Source organism: Vulpes vulpes, chromosome 1 (assembly GCF_048418805.1).
Source record: "Vulpes vulpes isolate BD-2025 chromosome 1, VulVul3, whole genome shotgun sequence".
Lineage (NCBI taxonomy): Eukaryota > Metazoa > Chordata > Mammalia > Carnivora > Canidae > Vulpes > Vulpes vulpes.
In genome coordinates, this window is record NC_132780.1 from 32375585 (window position 1) to 32392957 (window position 17373).

Consider the following 17373-nt stretch of genomic DNA (forward strand, 5'->3'; position numbering starts at 1 on the left):
AAGAAGCAGAGAATTCATCAAAGGAAAACTATATATAGTCCAAGTCATCATCGCTTCTCGGCCTTTTGGCTAAGATCAAGTGTAGTCCAAGTCATCAATCCTCTCAGGACCTCATTTTTTGTTTATAAACCCTGGCTTTGCTCTTTGGAATTATTATATAAGATAATCTATGGATGTTAACGAATGTAAAGGGCAGATATTAAAAACAGTAAATGACACAAAATACAAAACAACCATTCTATGCAACAACAAAAAAGTTGAAGCTACATGGTTTTTCTTGAAAAGAGACTTCATTGCCTCCATGTGGCTAAATCAGCTGTGCTGTAAAAACTTCCTACTAACTTCAAAAACTTCAACTAACTGAGCAGATCTTCAGATGCCTGTCTGGTCTCTTTTCAGAATGATCTCCATCATTTCTAAAGCTGAGGCATTAGAACATGTGACCAGCAGAGCAGTGGCCCTGGTAGTGGTCAATTTTGTGTTATCCCTCCAAGTTTTAGTTAAAAATATAAAAGCTCGTGTCACTTTCCAGGCTTTGACACCTTCCGTACCTTTTTTTTTTTTTTAATATTTTATTTATCCATGGGAGACACAGAGACATAGGCAGAGGGGGAAGCAGGCTTCCTGTAGGGAGCCCGATGCAGGACTCGATCCCAGGATCCCGGGATCACGACCTGAGCCAACAGCAGATGCTCAACCGCTGAGCCACCCAGGCGTCCCCCTTCGATACCTTTGAAGACATGATGTTCTTCACTTCTTCATCTGCGGCACAGTGTGTCCCTGCAAGGTCTGGGTTACTACTGCTCATCACCCGGGCCTGCATCAGCTTTGAACTCACGGCAGCAGCAGACGTGCGTCCATATGTGTGGTAGCGAGGGTCAGGGAGGGCCACGGGGCCACCTGCACCCCACCAGGTACAGACATGTTAACAGAAGGGGATCAGAGTCACTTACTGTACTTGAAAGGGAACTGCAGAGGGATAGGGTGGAGAGGGGGATGCAAACCCACTTGCTTAGATCTTAGAATTAGGGTCTTATTATCAAATGCTTGGGGGGGGGAGGCCAGAAGGGGGTAAGTAGATAGAGCATGAGGCAGCAGGGAGTGGTGAGGACTGGGATAAACTGGAAACTCCTGCCTCATCCAAAGGTAGGCACTGCTATTGAACTTCACCCTATTATTGCCATGGGGAAATAGCCCCCAGGGTTGCAGGAGCTTCTGCTTACTCAAGGCAAGCTGGGAATAGGGACTTTTAAATTTACTGATATTTAAATTCAGACAATTTTGTAAGTCATGCAAGATCTTCAGACATCCAAGAATCCAAAGACTCATCTGCACCTCACGAGGGTAAGTATATACTACATATCGTTTTTCACTTTTAAGTATGTACATGTCTCCCGAAGTGATTATGCAAGTCTATGAGATAATACCAGTACCTTTAAAAACTCAATCAAAATGACAGGTTAACTTGCCTTGAGGCTTAATGGATTAATAAAAATGGCAAGTTTCTTTGCTGGGACCTGGAATTTTGTAAACTTGTTGATGCTTTTTATATCCTGCAAGGATTTCCTCTGTACATAATTGGGAAGAGTGGAGAAATACATGGTCATTATTTCAAAAGTTTAGTTTGGGGGGAAATGAGGAAAGGGATTTAGCTTTTCATAATGAAAACTTTAGGAACCAGTGCTCACCACCACTATCGGATATTTATCGTTTTCCTTTTCATTATTAGCCTAGCATCCTACACACCCATTGTCATCTTTGAAAATAAAGATCCCCGCCTGAACCAGAAATTACCCACTGGGTAAAGACCAGGGAAGGGTTATAGCCCAGGCAGAAAAAAAATAAATGCTTAGAGTATAAAAAGAGGGAGGGAGGGGTCCTTGATGGCTGAGTCAGTTAAATGTCCAACTATTGATTTCAGCTCAGGTGACAGAGTTGGAGTGGGGAGTAGGCTTGAGATTCTTTTCCTGTCCCTCTGCCACTCCCCATGCTCATGAGCCCTGTCTCTCTAAAATAAATAAATCTTGGAAGAAAAAAAAAAAAGAGGGAGGGAGGCAGGGAGAAAGCAAGCAGGGAGGCGGGGAATCTAGAAATAAACTTTTAATTTCAGCATTCACATAGGTTTTGGGTAAATGATCCATAAATAAATTAAAAATTAATGAAATCAGTTTTAACTGAATAATAATTTAAGTATAAAATTTCACTGTGGGCTATTATATTTTGAGTTATGGGCAGGGGGTGGGGATGGGGCGGGGTGGAATGGGACAGGGCCTGCCCGCCAGGTGCCCAGGCTGAGGGGAGACCCTACCTGACTTGGGCGGGTCCCTCGGCGGCTCGGGCAGGCGGAAGACATAGTGCACATAGGAGGCCAGGAGGCAGTTCCTGCCGTGCTGGTCCTTGGCCAGGTCCTTGCTGTTGTGCAGACTGTTGGCAATGGCCACCACGGACTCAAACGCAAACTGGGAGAAGTTGGCTAAAGAACCAAGAGAAAAATGAGTAGCTTCACACCTGGTCATGAATGAACCCAAACTAGAATGTTCTCTGGGGCAGTGTCTGGGAGTCCTCACCGCTGGCCAGAGGAACCGGGCTGCTCACAATGATGGCTGGGGCAGGGCGAGTTGTGTTGGGGACAACCCCTTCACCCCTGGTCTGCTTACTGCAGATGACCTCACCTTGCCTCCTTCATCTGCCCCCTGTGGCCAGCACTGGAGCTCTTCACGGCAAAGACACCAGCCCGTCTAGACATCCTCCCCGCCCTTCTCCACCTGGCTGTGACCTGGTGCTGCTCAGTGGGACCGGCCTTGCCATGAGCACTGTCTCCTGGGAGTGTGTTAGACACAAAGACTCTCAGGCTCCACCGCAGACCTACCGAGTCAGGATCTGCATTTAACAAGACTTGCAGGTGATTCTCATGCGTGCCCACCCCGGTTTGAGATGCGCTGTTGCCCCCTGAAGATTCTCCGGGTACAGATTCATCTACAAATGCAGATGTTTCACGCCCTTCTCCACAGTGGGCCCGCATAAAACTGCTGATTTACTGTGGACGGTCTTGTTCGGGAGCTCCAAACCCTCCAGAGCATGACTCCACCTTCACTACTCAACCTCGGACCCTTTTCTGTTCAAACTCAACTTCCTTTAAAATGAGGCAGCTGTTGTTCTGTCCCCATCACATGTCGGCTCTGTCTTAGCTCTGCACTTTTGCTCACGCTGTTGCCCTCACCTAGAAAGCCCTCCGAGCTGCCACCGGCAAAATCCCACCAGCCCTTCACTGCTGGGCACCATCCCCCCGCCCCCAGGAAGCCTCTGACACCACTCATCACAGGGCTTCGGTGACACCAAGACACATAGTTCCTGGGCTGTTCCTGGCTGTGAGCTCTGTCTCTCAGAGCAGGCCTCCAGCCTTCCGGGATGAAGGACACTTCTCCACCTCCTGGTCTCCCCAGTGCCTGACAGGTAGGTTCTGAATGAATACTTCTATACCACCTGCTTCCACCTCTTCAGCCTTCTCTCTCCCCATGGCAGGTGGCAACTTGCTACAAGGCAGGAGCTCAAAGCATAGGAATGAACACTTTGCCTAATGCCCAGGTCTCTGTTAAACAGCTGGAACAAATACATGAGGGCGAGGGCACGGAAAGGGATCTGGGGAGCATGCAAGCTTGCCCCTCTGCAGGCATCTAGCAGCTGCCCCTATGCAATGCAGGCCTACAGCATAGGACACCCTATCTGTGGAGCCTTGAGAGAAGATCCCAGGGCACAGTGAACAGAGGTCCTGTTCATCCCCGGCTCTGAAAGGTCTTCAGCATGTGTGGCAGACCATGAGTTCATCATTCCCTCCCCACCAACTCACTCACATGCCACAGCCCAGCCATGTTATTTGCTTCTTTTCTGACACTCCCAGGAAAGTGTCTTTTGATACTGTTTTTGGAACCACTTTTGCTCTAAACCAGACACTCTGGTTTTCTGCTTTTGCCCTGTGCATCTTAAAATCCCCATGTTGGCCTCTTTTTTTCCCATGCCACCTTCAAACCCATCTCAAATACTGGCTTCTTCCTGGAAGGCCTCCTTCGTCCTCCCAGATGGATGTTTTTACCAGCCCCACCCCCAATATTTAGCTGTGTCCCTTTGAGGATGGTCCTGTGTTGCTGCTCTTTGCTATGATTTAAGTCTTCCAAGGTCCCATATATTCTTGACTATTACTGCAGAGCCCACAATGCTTAGCAGAGTACTGGAAGCATGAGTGGTACCCAAAAGACATCTGCTGGATGGGAGGGCACAAAATGACATAAGCCCAGCCGAAACCAGTGTCAAACTGCAGGAGGCAGAGAACCACCGCACCCAGCTATTACATGACATTGTCTCCAGGGACATCTGACACACTGTATTTAGAGTTAATTTGTTCAAAGCAAGCATTTAAAATACATTGTAAGACAGAAAGTTGATGAGCAGCTGCCAGGGGCTGGGGGCAAGGGTGAATGGGGAGTGGATCCTAACGGGCACGGGGTTTCGTTTGGGGTTAAAGAAAACCTTCTGGAATTGGATACCAGTGCTAGTTGCACAATGTTGTGAATGAGCTAAAAGCCAATGAATTGTATGTGCTTTAGTGAATTTTAAAGTATGTGTATATTTCAAGTAAAAAAAAAAGTGATCACACTGAATTTCAATTTAGAAATTTCCTTTCCTTCCATGGAATACGAGCTGTTTTACTTCCTCCTAACATTGTATTTCCTCGTTAGCCAAGCAAAAAAAATATCTCAGAAGTAGAGTAAGTCCACCAATTGCCAGGAATGGAATTTGAAAGATTGCGTCTAATCATTCAATACATATAACTATAAATTGGGGGGCACCTGGGTGGCTCAGTTGGTGAAGCAATGGCCTTTGGCTCAGGTCATGATCCCACTGGGATTGAGCCCCACATCAGGCTCCCTGTTCAGCGAGAAGTCACCTCTCCCTTTCCCTCTGCCTGCCACTCCCCTGCTTGTACTCTCTCACTCTGTAACATAAATAAATAAAATCTTTAAAAAAACAAAACAAAACAAAAAACTATAACTTGAATAACTGGAAGCATCCTATAATAATAGGTTTTTGGGTTTTTTAAAAAAAACTCCCAGAGAGTCTCAACAACAAAAAAATAATCACTGGACCTGGCTTCCCTTGGACTCACATCAGCAATAGAAAGGAAGATCCCATTGTCCCTTGTTCTCAGGATTTCTGGAAGATTACATGTCGTATAAGGTGCAGCCCACCTGCCCTGACTCCCCGCAAGCCCCGCAGGCCTCCCACCTGTCTGTCCGGCGATGAGCATGGGCTGCACGGACAGCTGGAAGAGCTTGTCCAGCACCAGGTGCAGGAAGAGGACAAGGGGCTCCAAGCGGGAGGAATTGAGGCAGATGAGACTGAGCTTCAGCTCGTGCTCCAGAGAAGTCTCGCTGATCTTCTGGTCCAGCACGCGGATGGGGAAGGTCACCTGGCTCTCCAGGGAGTGGCAGAGGGTGAAGAACTTCTCCAGGTGGTTGTCCTGGGGAGACGGAGAGATGGGCCTCATGGGGCTGACCCCATCCACACTGCCCGGTGGAGGCATGAACACAGACAGCCCTTCTTCCTTCCTGGACAGAGCCTCTTGTCTGGTCACCCAGACCCGAAGGGAGCTGGAGGACCCAGCTGTCTCAGGCTGAGGTTCCGAACTCCTCCATAGGGTGCTGGGGCACGAAACAGAGTCGCTTGATAACCATTACCCGAAGAAAATAAAATTCGGCTCTGACCTGGTGTGTGGGCAGAGGCAAGCACACCAGGTGAAACTCACTGCCAGAAAGGGGTCTGAGCAAGCGTGAAGTGCAGACGGCAGTAAGAAAAGGAAAGAATGAAAAAGAGAGAAAGGAAGGAAGGAAGGAAGGAAGGAAGGAAGGAAGGAAGGAAGGAAGGAAGGAAGAAAGGAAGGAAGGAGGGAGGGAGGAGGGAGGGAGGGAAGGAGGGAGGGAGGGAGGAGGGAGGGAGGGAAGGAGGGAGGGAGGGAGAACTGGAAGGAAAAAAAAAGCGTTCCTTCATCTAGGTGCTAGCCATTTTTATGAGGTCTTTCCATTTAAATGACAAATAAAACCTGAACAGGCCTGTAGCCTCTACAGAGAACTAAAAGGTGATTTTGTTTGTTTGTTTAATCCCTGCACAAAGACTGTCACTGATCTTTTATTGGACCGTCCATAGAGGCCGCTCTGCTGCACCGTCTTCCTTATGAGCCTCTGGCTCTGATTTGAAGAGGACTTTGAAGTTCCCTTACCTGGGTGTGAACAGAAGAAACAGCTTGCACTTCAATATTAAATACTCCCTTGTGTCCTTCAGCCCACTTAATGGGAGGATTCTGTAAAGGGACTTTCTGTGTTAAGAAAGAAAAAGAAAATTAAAAGATTAGCAAAATTCAATCCCCTGTTCTGGTTACTGACAAGCAGAGCGAAGCAGCTGGAGGGTCAGTGTCAGGGTTACACAAACAGAACCCTCCCTGGAAGCCTGATACAACTGGCCTGGGAGTTAGGAGTCCTATCCCCAGGTTCGGTTCTTTGTGGAACTGGTTATTGTCACTCTGACAGTTTGAATTAACTCTCATTTTCTTACACTGAACAGAGGGGTCTGAAGTGAGTGATCAGTCTTAAGCTCCCATCCAGCACTGATAATCCTGGATTCTAAGGATCAGAATAAAGTCATATTGCAGCAATTTCCACATTAATCAGGAATGTCAAGACAAAGTGTAGAATATCTTCTGAGACATGAAATTTTAATGCTTTCAAGTACCTGTAGTTACTTTGCTTTTAACAAAATGTTTCCAAAGAGCAGTCCCGCTAGGCTCCTACATTAATTACTCAAAATGACTCTTTTATACCATATATACACATATCAACGGTCCTGCAGTCCTTGGGGACCATTTCTTGCCTTACATTTCCATCAGAACAGTCATTTTCTAGAGACATCATCACACAGCACTGAGAACAGCCTAGCCTGACACAGCTGCGTGAGTGTGGATGTCTCTTGCATTCTAGTGGAAGGAAACATGTTGTACTTGCAAGAGTAGGATGTGTGCATGGGGTGTGGACTGCTGGAAGTATCTAAGAGTCACAAGCTGGAGCCCACAGTGGATCTAGCCTACAGACAGGTTCTATTTGGACCAATGTTGGAAACATTTTGAATTAGTTGCCAACATTTGAAAGTCAAGAAATTTCCCATGAAAGCTTGCTTTCCTTTTTACCCTAAGATTTTTAAATTTATTTAAGACAGAGTGAGTGGGGAGAGGGAAAGAGGGAGAGAGAGAAAGAGAACCTCAAGCAGACTCCTTACTGAGCATGGAGTCCAATGTAGAGCTCAATCTCATGACCCTGAGATCATGACCTGAGCTGAAATCAAGAGTTAAGACACTTAACCGACTTAGCCACCAAGGTGCCCCAAAAGCTTGTTCTAACTTCCCTTGAGAACTGAATGATACAAAGACATGGGCCTTCATCCCAGGGTGGCATCCATCTGTGGGGCAGAGAGCAGCTGTGACCCTCAAGGGGCACACAGTCTCCATGGTGAACACATTCCACCAGGACCCACCACCCATTATATTGTTCACCTGACTCCTGGGCTCATTGGTGTTCATCGCCTATAATCTAAAGTAGCGCTGTCTGCTAGAAATATTACGTGAGCCAGTATGTCATTTGAAATCTACTGGTAGTCACATTTCAAAAATCAAAAAGGAACATACATTAATACTTTTAATACTATGTTTCATTTCGCCCAACAGAGCCTAAAGATGATCGATAAAACATGTAATCAATATTAAAAAAATACATGATATATTTTACCCTATTTTTTCCCTACTAAATCTTTGATAGCAGGGTTGTGTTTTATACTTTCAGCACATCTCAGATTGAACTAGTCACTTTTAGTAACCACATGTGGCTAGTGGTGACTATACTGGACAGTGCGGGTGAAGCTGAGGGTATGTCTATAAAGGTAGCACAGGGCAAGAAGGAAAAAGGAACTTTAATATAAGGAAATTAAGCATCAAGTTTGTTGCTTGCTACAACTTATCTCATTTCACGTCCATAGCAGTCTTATAGGCAGGTATGGGCTCAGTTTCATTACTGAGACTCAGAGGGTAAGTAATTCATTCAGGTTCTCCTAACGAGGGAGTGGAAGCATCTGGATTTTGTACCAGATGTATTTGTCTCCAAAAAACCCAGGTTCGTCTTCCAGCAGTAAGAAAATAATTGTGTATTCTAGGGAATTAGAATGGGCAGCTCGATGATGAAAAGGTGGTTTTCAGGGCTTCAGGATGGGGTTGCATTTCCAAATCATCCAAATCATCAGGGAACATCTGTGAACATACTTAGGTGGCTCTTAGGTGGTTTTGAGGAAAGTGGTTTTGGTGGGAAACCAGGCATGCACCTGTTGTCCAGAGTAAAGGAAGTTTCTCTCTCCAGGGAGAAAAAAGCAAAAATGAGAATAACTGAATAGCCTGGGGATGACAGATGTGTAGTCAGAGTGGGGAAGACAGCTGACTCTAAAAGTTGAAACAAAAATCCAAATTCCTGGGAGATTCTTCAACATGAAAATTGCAAGGAAAACAAAAGAGATAAAGATGGGGGGTGCCATGGATAAAAAGTCTTAAAAGACCTGTCAACTAACAGCAATGTGTCCTGATTCAAACAAACTGTAAAAAAAAAAAAAATGACATTGATGAAATAATTGAAAATTTGATCACTGATCGGATATTTGAAAATAAGGGAACTATTAATTTTTAAGGTATGACAATGGTATTGGTTTAAAAAAAGAGCCTTTATCTTTTAACATAATTTAAAAATATTCATAAGTGAAATGATACAATGTCTGGGATTTGCTTCAAAATGATACTTATTGATGCAACCCTGTGCCAAGCTGACTGAGAAGCATGAGGGCTGGTGCAGAGATGGTGCTTTGTAGTGACCAGTGGAGAGTCCACGGGGCTCCCTTCAGTGGGTAGGTAACAGCAAAGTGGGTGCGCAAGAGGCAGCAGAGGAAACGGGGAAGGGAACTCCCGACATTGGCATCTTTAAAGGAATAAAGGTAGCCAAATGCAAATAGCAACAACTGGCCCAGGGATGCCTGGGTGCCTTGGTGGTTGATCTTCTGCCTTTGGCTCAGGTCATGATTTCAGGGTCCTGGGATCGAGTCTTGTAATGGGCTCCCTGCGAGGAGCCTGCTTCTCTATTTCTCTGCATCTCTCTCTGTGTCTCTCATGAATAAATAAAATCTTTTTTTTTTTAATAAATAAAATCTTTAAAAAAAAAAAAGACCCAGAGGACAAACCAATGGAAGTCAGTGTGGGAACCTTTTATCTTATTTTAAAGATTTTTAAATTTATATTAGAGAGAGAAAGAGCACAAGCACCAACAGAAGAGTGGCAGTGGGAGAGGGAGAAGCAGACTCCTTATTTCATCAGGAGCAGGGAGCCGGACATGGGGCTCAATCCCAGAACCCTGGGATCATGACCCAAGCCAAAGGCGGACGCTTCACCTATTGAGCCTCCCCAGGCACCCTAGCCACCCAGGCACACCATGCAGGAACCTTTTGAAGGGATCAGTGCTGAGAGCAGTTGTTAACTCAAGTGGACTCTATTTGCCTCCTCGTTCACAATGTGTAATTCTGTGAATCCCTCCGTTGTGGATAACGCCAGGTAATGCTTCCTTGGGTACAAGTCGCATTTACCAAATATTCAGAGTTGGTGATGTCTAAACGAATGGGGTTTCATGATCATTATTCCTCCCCTCCTATCAGAGCAATGTGCTCTCAGAACATGCAACGTGACGGGCACCTGGGTGGTGCAGTCCACTGAGTGCTGGACTCTGGGTTTTGGCTCGGGTCATGATCTCAGGGTCATGAGATCCAGCCTGGCATTGTGCTCTGTGCTGAGCACAGTCTGTTTGAGTTTCTCTTTCTCCTTAATCCCCTGCTCCTCCCTGTTCCCCACTTTCTCTCTCAAATAAATACTTCCTTAAAAAAAGGAAGATGCAATGTGCTGACAGATGATTGCTCCCCAAATATGCTAAGCATCCTCAGTCACGTTTAAGGGCATGAGAAGTGGATCTGGGAAGATGGTCCAGACCACGGCTGGACAGGAAACGACTACCACCTAGCTCTCTGGTTACCTCTGCAGAATGCATGGAGTAGTTGGGTGGCAGCTTTTCCAAGGCAACTGGGAGACAGTAGGATCCAGTTTGAAGACGTTCATTTAAGAGAATTGGCAGCCACTGAAACAGATGATGTAAAGAATAAAGTAGTATTTATTACAGCATATAATTCTGGCCATTTATCTAGCTCACAATAATCAAATGCAACTAAATGATGATTAGATATTGACCAGGCCTCCTTTTGGCAGTAATTTCTGTCAAGTTCTTTGCATTTTAAATTCCCTGAGTGCTCCTAAGATAGTAATATCGATGATTTACTGCTTCCAGAGCCAAAGTAGTAGCATTTTTCTTTACAGCCAATGTTTGTAAGTGTCTGGACAACATCAATGTTTATTTTACCTTTTATATTTTTTAAAGAAATAACTTTCTTCCCCTTAGGGGATAAACAGCTGGTCTTACATGTGGAGTGTATACACACACACACACACACACACACACACACACACACATATATATTTTAAATAAATGAGCATTCTTCCAATATCTATCACCCATAGCTTTCCGTTCCAGAAATTTGTCATCTGCTAAGTCAAGCCATTTCTGCTTTTTGCTAGAGTCTGGTTTGGCACATATTGCTACTTCTGACAGGAAAAAAAAAAGCAAGTGAATAGGACTGAGTTGTTTATCCCTGCAGGGACCTTGGAGTCCAACCACTGCAGTGTGAATTGGCAAGTTGAGAATGACTCACCGAATATCCCAGGAGACTTTCCACTGAGGCTCCTTGCTTCTGCTGACAGCTGATATGATAGAAGGTGAACAGGAGGTGGTGATTTACTGTGAGCTTAGCAGGGAGCTTGATTTTCACTTCTTCATAGAAGTCAGGAGACCTGTTTCAAAAGCACATTATACACGAATAACTTTCAACAAGAGCGATGACTTCTCTGACTATAAATTGTAACACCACAGACCCTTTGCTCCTCAGAATTTGCCAGCTTGGGGTTTTGCTTTTCATTTGACATCATTCTGCTCCCACGCAGAAGATCCTTGAGTCCAACCTTATACCACCAGATATGCTCCCCAACTAAAGGCTTTGTTAGGGGGAAAAAAGAAAAAACTCTGCACACAAAGGAAAAGTTCAACTTAATTTGAAAAGAAGATGAGTCCCTTATCAGGCTCCCCTCATGGAGCCTGCTTCTCCCTCTGCCTATGTCTCTGCCTCTCTGTGTCTCTCATGAATAAATAAAATCTTTTTAAAAAAATGAAAAGAAGATGAGGCTCCGAGTCTCACTGTGACCTCCTTTTTCTGTCTCCACCCCAAGAACAGGGACTGGTACATGGCTGGCACTCATCAAAGGGATCTGGATTAGCAAATGAATGCAGGCAGGCAGGAAAAGGAACCTGATTTACTGAATTACAAGATCCCAGATACTTTACTAAGGGCTTCGCATACATTATTCATCCTCATCTCAATGCAGGAAAGGGAGTTCAGAGAAATACTTAACAGGGCCAAGGTTATCAAGCCAGGATCAAACCTGAGTCTACTTGACCCTGTAAAGATTTCCCTCCCCTACCTGTAAAATGTGAACAGTGGTTTTAGTTATTCTGTGACTCAGTTTACCCATAGAATAAGGCATGTTCCATTTCTCTTTGGGGCAACTAAAATGTTCCATTTCTCTTTGGGGCAACTAAAAAAATTTTAAAATAAAATTTTAAAGCAGATAATGGGGCAGGTGTAGGGTAATATTTAGAAGACAAGGAGACAGAGAAAGGAAAGAAAGGATTTTGTTTCTGGACCCTTGCAGTATCTCAAAGCAAGTTAGGAAATTTACTTCTTTATTTAATCCCATAAAACTTTTCTGTATCATATACAACAGAAGTCTCCAGAAAAGTCAAAGCCATATTTGGTTCTTAAAGACATGTTCTTTTCCCGGTCTTAGTTAATGGCAAAAAAAAAAAAAAAAAAAAAAAATTCATTTTGGGATACCTGGGTGACTCAGTGGTTGAGCATCTGCCTTCGGCTCAGGGTGTGATCCCAGAGTCCTGGGATCAAATTCTGCATTGAGCTTCCTATGGGGAGCCTGCTTCTCCTGCTGCCTATGTCTCTACCTCTCTCTCTCTGTGTCTCTCATGAATAAATAAATAAAATCTTTTTTAAAAAATGTGCACCTCCAACCCAGAATCATAGAACTAGCATATATTTCCTTTGTCACTTAGTCTCTGAATTATAAAAACTGTTGGGAGAAATCACAAAAAAAGGATTCAGAAAAGCCAGGAGATAATGACACAATCATGGCATATGTTTAGAACTCTGAAATGCACTTACTTATTATGGTATGTAATAGCTGTGTATACTTCCTGCAGAAATTCAGGGCCATTGGATTTTCCAAAGATGACCTGCACACCAATATGGAAAGAACCAAATTAGCAGTGATATTTGGGTACATCAGACCAACTCCTATCAGCCTGATGGGTATTCTGGTCTCACAAAGCTGCATTTTGTAAACTGAGGTGCTAGGTTTACAACTGACCCAAGGGCATACTGGTACAGAAGATCTGGCTGTAAAGGGTAAACTGAGACCCTGAGGATCTGTATGAGTGATCAAGAGCCACAGGATTGTGAGACTGGAAAATCAGTGCCCTCTCCACTCTGCCTCACTATCTAGAAGTCCATACTCCAAGGCAAAGCCACCTAGTTTTACCCTCAGTGACGCTGGTCCAGGCTCTTTTCCCTCCAAAGACATGGACCTGGTTGCTTGGGTGATCTGGACCTTTGCTGGCTTGTCCACATGTCTGTGCTATTTGGAAAAAGACACCTCCTCTGGCCTAACTCAGCCCTAAAGGCACATGATTTGACTCACCTTTGGGCAAAGAAAACAAGAGCTTTCTACTAGATGCAACAATGCTCATGACAAGGTACCAAGGGCTTGGGGAGTAGAAAATGGGCTGGGGTTGGTCCTCACCTGTCCCTTACTAGAAGCTTCTGCACAGCTGTACCTGCCAGCCCTGAGAGCCTTACTAGGGACCAGGGCAGAGAGAACCAGGGGAGCCTTCCTTGGGGACTTCTTGCCTATCACTGTCACAAGAGGATACCTTGCCTTGGGAAGATGAGTGGGTCAATAGGAGGATGGCTTTTTAAAAAGTAGATATCTGAAGAATGGAAGCACTGGGAAAAAAAACACTTTCAATAGAAAGGTATATTAACTGAATTCTAGGACTTAGGGAAAATGATAATAGCTAACTGCCCATCTCATTTAGTAGCAGATAGTTAAAATAATACAAATTCTGGCCTTTGGGGTGCCTTGGAGAGCACTGTATTATATATTTGTTCTTTGATTTACATTTTGCCTCAGGATGATGATCCATTCCCAAAAGGTGTTGAGGCGACATGTGTGTGTGTGCGTGTGTGTGTTTATCATTACTAGGCAGTACTTTACATGTGCCTCCAGATGTGGCCTGGGGCTTGGGCGGAGTGCATTGCTGTGCCCCAACCCCCGCCCCCAGAAGGAGAGAGGCTGACATAGTAGGCTTGTCTCTCCAGCTCTCCTGCACTTAGGGTGGTGTGGGTAGATTTCATAATATTTTTCAGTGATCTGAAATGGTCTGCATTTCCAAATTTCACAGATTAATAGGGAATAAGTTAAGGAAGAGACTTAAAAATTTAGGTTGACCCTGGGTCCCCATCAGCACACAGGGACCAATATAGGACCAGCCACAAAGGCCTTTGCACATGTTAAGACATGTTGGCCTGAAGAGGAGGACTGTGTATGCTGAAGGGCCTCAGATTTTGTCTGTGTGAACTGACAAAGGAAGTTCAGCCCACCCTGGTGTGAGCTCAGCACATTTGTGTTTCTCTCTTTACCGGCATAGCGTTGCTAGCATCCTCTCCACACATAAACTGGATCTTTATTGTAATGTTCCGTGCAGATGCTAGTTTGTTAGTGAAGTTCAGCCTCTGTGGGTAGACGTAGAGAAGATTTCTGGAAAACAAAAGATAAAGAACCAGTGAATAAAGTCTGAAGTTTATTTTTGCCACATTCTTCTGTGAATGCTAAAGCCCACATTTGTGAGATAATTATTCTGAAGGAGTTTCTCCTTTCAGACGTGAATTATTTTTGGAGGAGTGAGGTTTTCTTGATTCTTCCTCTTCAGCTGCAGCCAGCTGATAATAACCAACATTGTGCTCTTCCTTGCTACTGAGCGAGATGTGTTTGCTGCAGCTGAGGAAGTCTCACTGCCTTCAAATATGGAAAACTGCCGAGAGGTAGTATTCTGATACAAACATAAGAAAGCAAAAAAAAGCTTCACCTCCTTTTATTTCATTTTTTATTATTTATTTTTTTAAAAGATTTCATTTTGAAGTAATCTCTATACCCATGGGCTCAAAATCATAACCCTGAGATCAAAAGTCACATGCTCTACGGGCTGAGCCAGCCAGGCACTCCTGAGCTCATTTTGAATACAATACAGGACCACAAGTGATGTACCTAACTTCATATCTTTTCTTTCTCTTTTTCCATTTCTAGTCTGTATGAAGTAGTTTCAATTTCTTTTTGGCATGGCATTTTGGATAGGTTTAGTCTTTTCCTATCTAAGATGACAGTTCAAACCTCCAGCCCAATAAACTATATGACAATAACAACAGTATGAAAAAATGTATCCATTTATCTAACAGCTATGGACAGGTACTAGACTACCTATAATTTTTTATGTTTTTCTATTTGCATTTTTACTAGCATATTCCACTAAAAGGTAAGCTCTGGGAAGGCAGAGATTTTTTTCTAAAGATTTTATTTATTTATTCATGATAGACACAGAGAGAGAGGGGCAGAGATATAGGCAGAGGGAGAAGCAGACTCCATGCAGGGAGCCTGACGTGGGACTTGATCCCGGGACTCCAGGATCATGCCCTGGGCCGAAGGCAGGCACTCAACCACTGAACCACCCAGGCATCCCAAGGCAGAGATTTCTATCTAATGTTTGATCCACTGATGAGTCACCAGCAGTTGGAATAGTGCCTGGGACATAGTAGATGCTAATAAATATTTGTTGAATAAAGGGAACAAATGTGTGTATATATTTTTTCAGTTCATTCATAGGCCAGGCTTGCAGCTAATAAAGAAATTAATATTAGTGCTGTAATTAGTATTGTCAATTTGTCAGTTTCACATTCCCGACTCAAAGAAACAATGATATTGACATTCATATAGCGCTTATCCTGAGTCAGGTGATATTCCAAATACTTCTTCTTCTTTAAAGAATTTATTTATTTGAGAGAGAAAGAGCTCGAGTGAGGGTAAGAGGCAGGGCAGTGGGGGCACAGGGGGTAGGGGGAGAGGCAGAAGCAGACTCCCCACTGAGCAGGGAGCCCAATGTTGGACTTGATCCCAGGATCTGGAGATCATGACCTGAGTAAAAGGCAGATGCTCAACCATCTGAGCCACCTAGATGCCCCTGAAATACTTTTATTTATTAACTTATACTGTTAAATTCTCACAATTATCCCATAAGTAAGTACTACTTCCCATGTCACAAAGATAAAAAGTAAGATACAGAGATGTTGCATAACTTACCCCAAATCACAAGGGTAGGAAATGTCAGTTGGGAGTTGAAGTCAGGAAGTCTGGCTCTGGAACTGTGCTCTCAACTACTGAGCTGTATGCCCTCTCCTAAGACCCCCACTGAGGTGACAACGACTTTGTCATACTGCGTTACTCATGACATCTCTCAGTGACAAGTCTGCCTCGCTTTCTGGGTCTTATTAACAGACGAGTATCAGCAGGACACAAGGGCTGATTCAATTAGTTAGTGTCCCCTTCTTTGGGCAAATGTCTTGTCCTCCTCACATGTGGTCCACTCTTCTAACTCCTAGGTAACACATTCTTCCCAGAGACACATTCCTGTCCCAAAGGCTTCCGAGATGACAAAACAACCTTCGTGTGACTCAGACACCAGGAAAGGAGTGGACAAGAGGGACCAGGTGACCAGATTTTCCTTTGGTGAATGTGTAGGTTCTCATAATACTTGACAAAGACTTGACTCTTAATCAATACAAGGGCTTCTCAACCGCACCATTGCTGACATTTGGGAGTGACCATTCCATGTTGTGGGACTGTCCTGTGCCTTGTAAGACATTTGGCACCATTGCTGGCCTCTACACACTAGGCATTTAGTAGGACCTCCCCCTACTCAGCCATAATCAAAAATGTCCCCAGAAATTGCCAAATGTCCCCTGAGGGGGCTCCTAATCACCCACATTTGAGGACCAACTTATTCACACATGTGAATTTGCACAGTAAAGATCCGTACAATGATCCCCAGTAGATTTCCCATCTTTGGGATAGAGTCAATGCCACTCCCGGGTCCATATTCAAATGTAAAGTATGCTCCACTGGACAAGGGTGAAGTCAATGCTCAAGTATAAGGCAGAAGATGAAAAATCTTTATCTGTTTAATTTATGAGGTCTATGGTAGTTGGAAGGGAAGGACTAAGCTGGCATTGACTCTGCTCTTGCAACTCTAATCCCTTTGTTGTAATAACCAGATCGATCCTGCCATCACATGTGGGTGAAAAATGGTCATTTTGGGAGCGCCTGGGTGACTCAGTTGGTTAAGTGTCTGCCTTCAACTTAGCTCATGATCTCAGGGTCTTGGGATCAAGCCCTGTGTCAGGCTCAGTGGAGAGTTTGCTTCTCCCTCTCCCTCTCCTGTTCCCCCTGCTTGAGCGCATGCTCTCTCTTTCTCTTTTTCTCTATCAAATATATAAATAAATAATCTGAAAGAAAGAAAGAAAAGAAAGAAAGAAAGAAAGAGAAAGAAAGAAAGAAAGAGAAAGAAAGAAAGAAAGAAAGAAAGAAAGAAAGAAAGAAAGAAAGAAAGAAAGAAAATAAATGGTAATTTTGGATCAGTGTCTGCATAAAGGCCCAGAATTACCCCATGGCTCTCCTTGCTACAACAATATCACCAGAGACGATACTAATGACCAGCACTTCAGACAAGACCAAGTGGATGGGCTGAGTGAACCCGCTCCAGATGGACCAGGCTGACAGCTCTCAGTCAATGATTTGGTACCAGACACATAAATAAAGAGCAAGCCATGTGACAAAGCTAATGTTTAAGGGAGAGCTTCCTGAACTACCAGGAAACAGATGCACTGATGCTCAGAGCCCCTGGTCTGCTCAGGTAAGAGAAGTAAAAAGCTTTCTGAGTGTCCTGGGATGGGGGTACCCCTCAGAGCTGAGCC

General features: G+C 44.4%; 1 protein-coding gene across 3 annotated transcripts in view; it reads right to left on the bottom strand.

The window, feature by feature from the left end:
* DOCK8 (dedicator of cytokinesis 8) overlaps positions 1-17373 on the bottom strand; it is a 227655-nt gene that overhangs the window by 74727 nt on the left and 135555 nt on the right. For all 3 annotated transcript variants that reach the window (XM_072762059.1, XM_026001584.2, XM_026001585.2), the window contains 8 exons: positions 13993-14110; positions 12457-12527; positions 10882-11020; positions 10152-10253; positions 6272-6367; positions 5281-5515; positions 2309-2473; positions 731-900 (listed from right to left, as the gene is read on the bottom strand). In XM_072762059.1, coding sequence (XP_072618160.1) covers positions 731-900; positions 2309-2473; positions 5281-5515; positions 6272-6367; positions 10152-10253; positions 10882-11020; positions 12457-12527; positions 13993-14110 — 1096 coding nt within the window. The remainder of the gene's footprint in view (positions 1-730; positions 901-2308; positions 2474-5280; positions 5516-6271; positions 6368-10151; positions 10254-10881; positions 11021-12456; positions 12528-13992; positions 14111-17373) is intronic.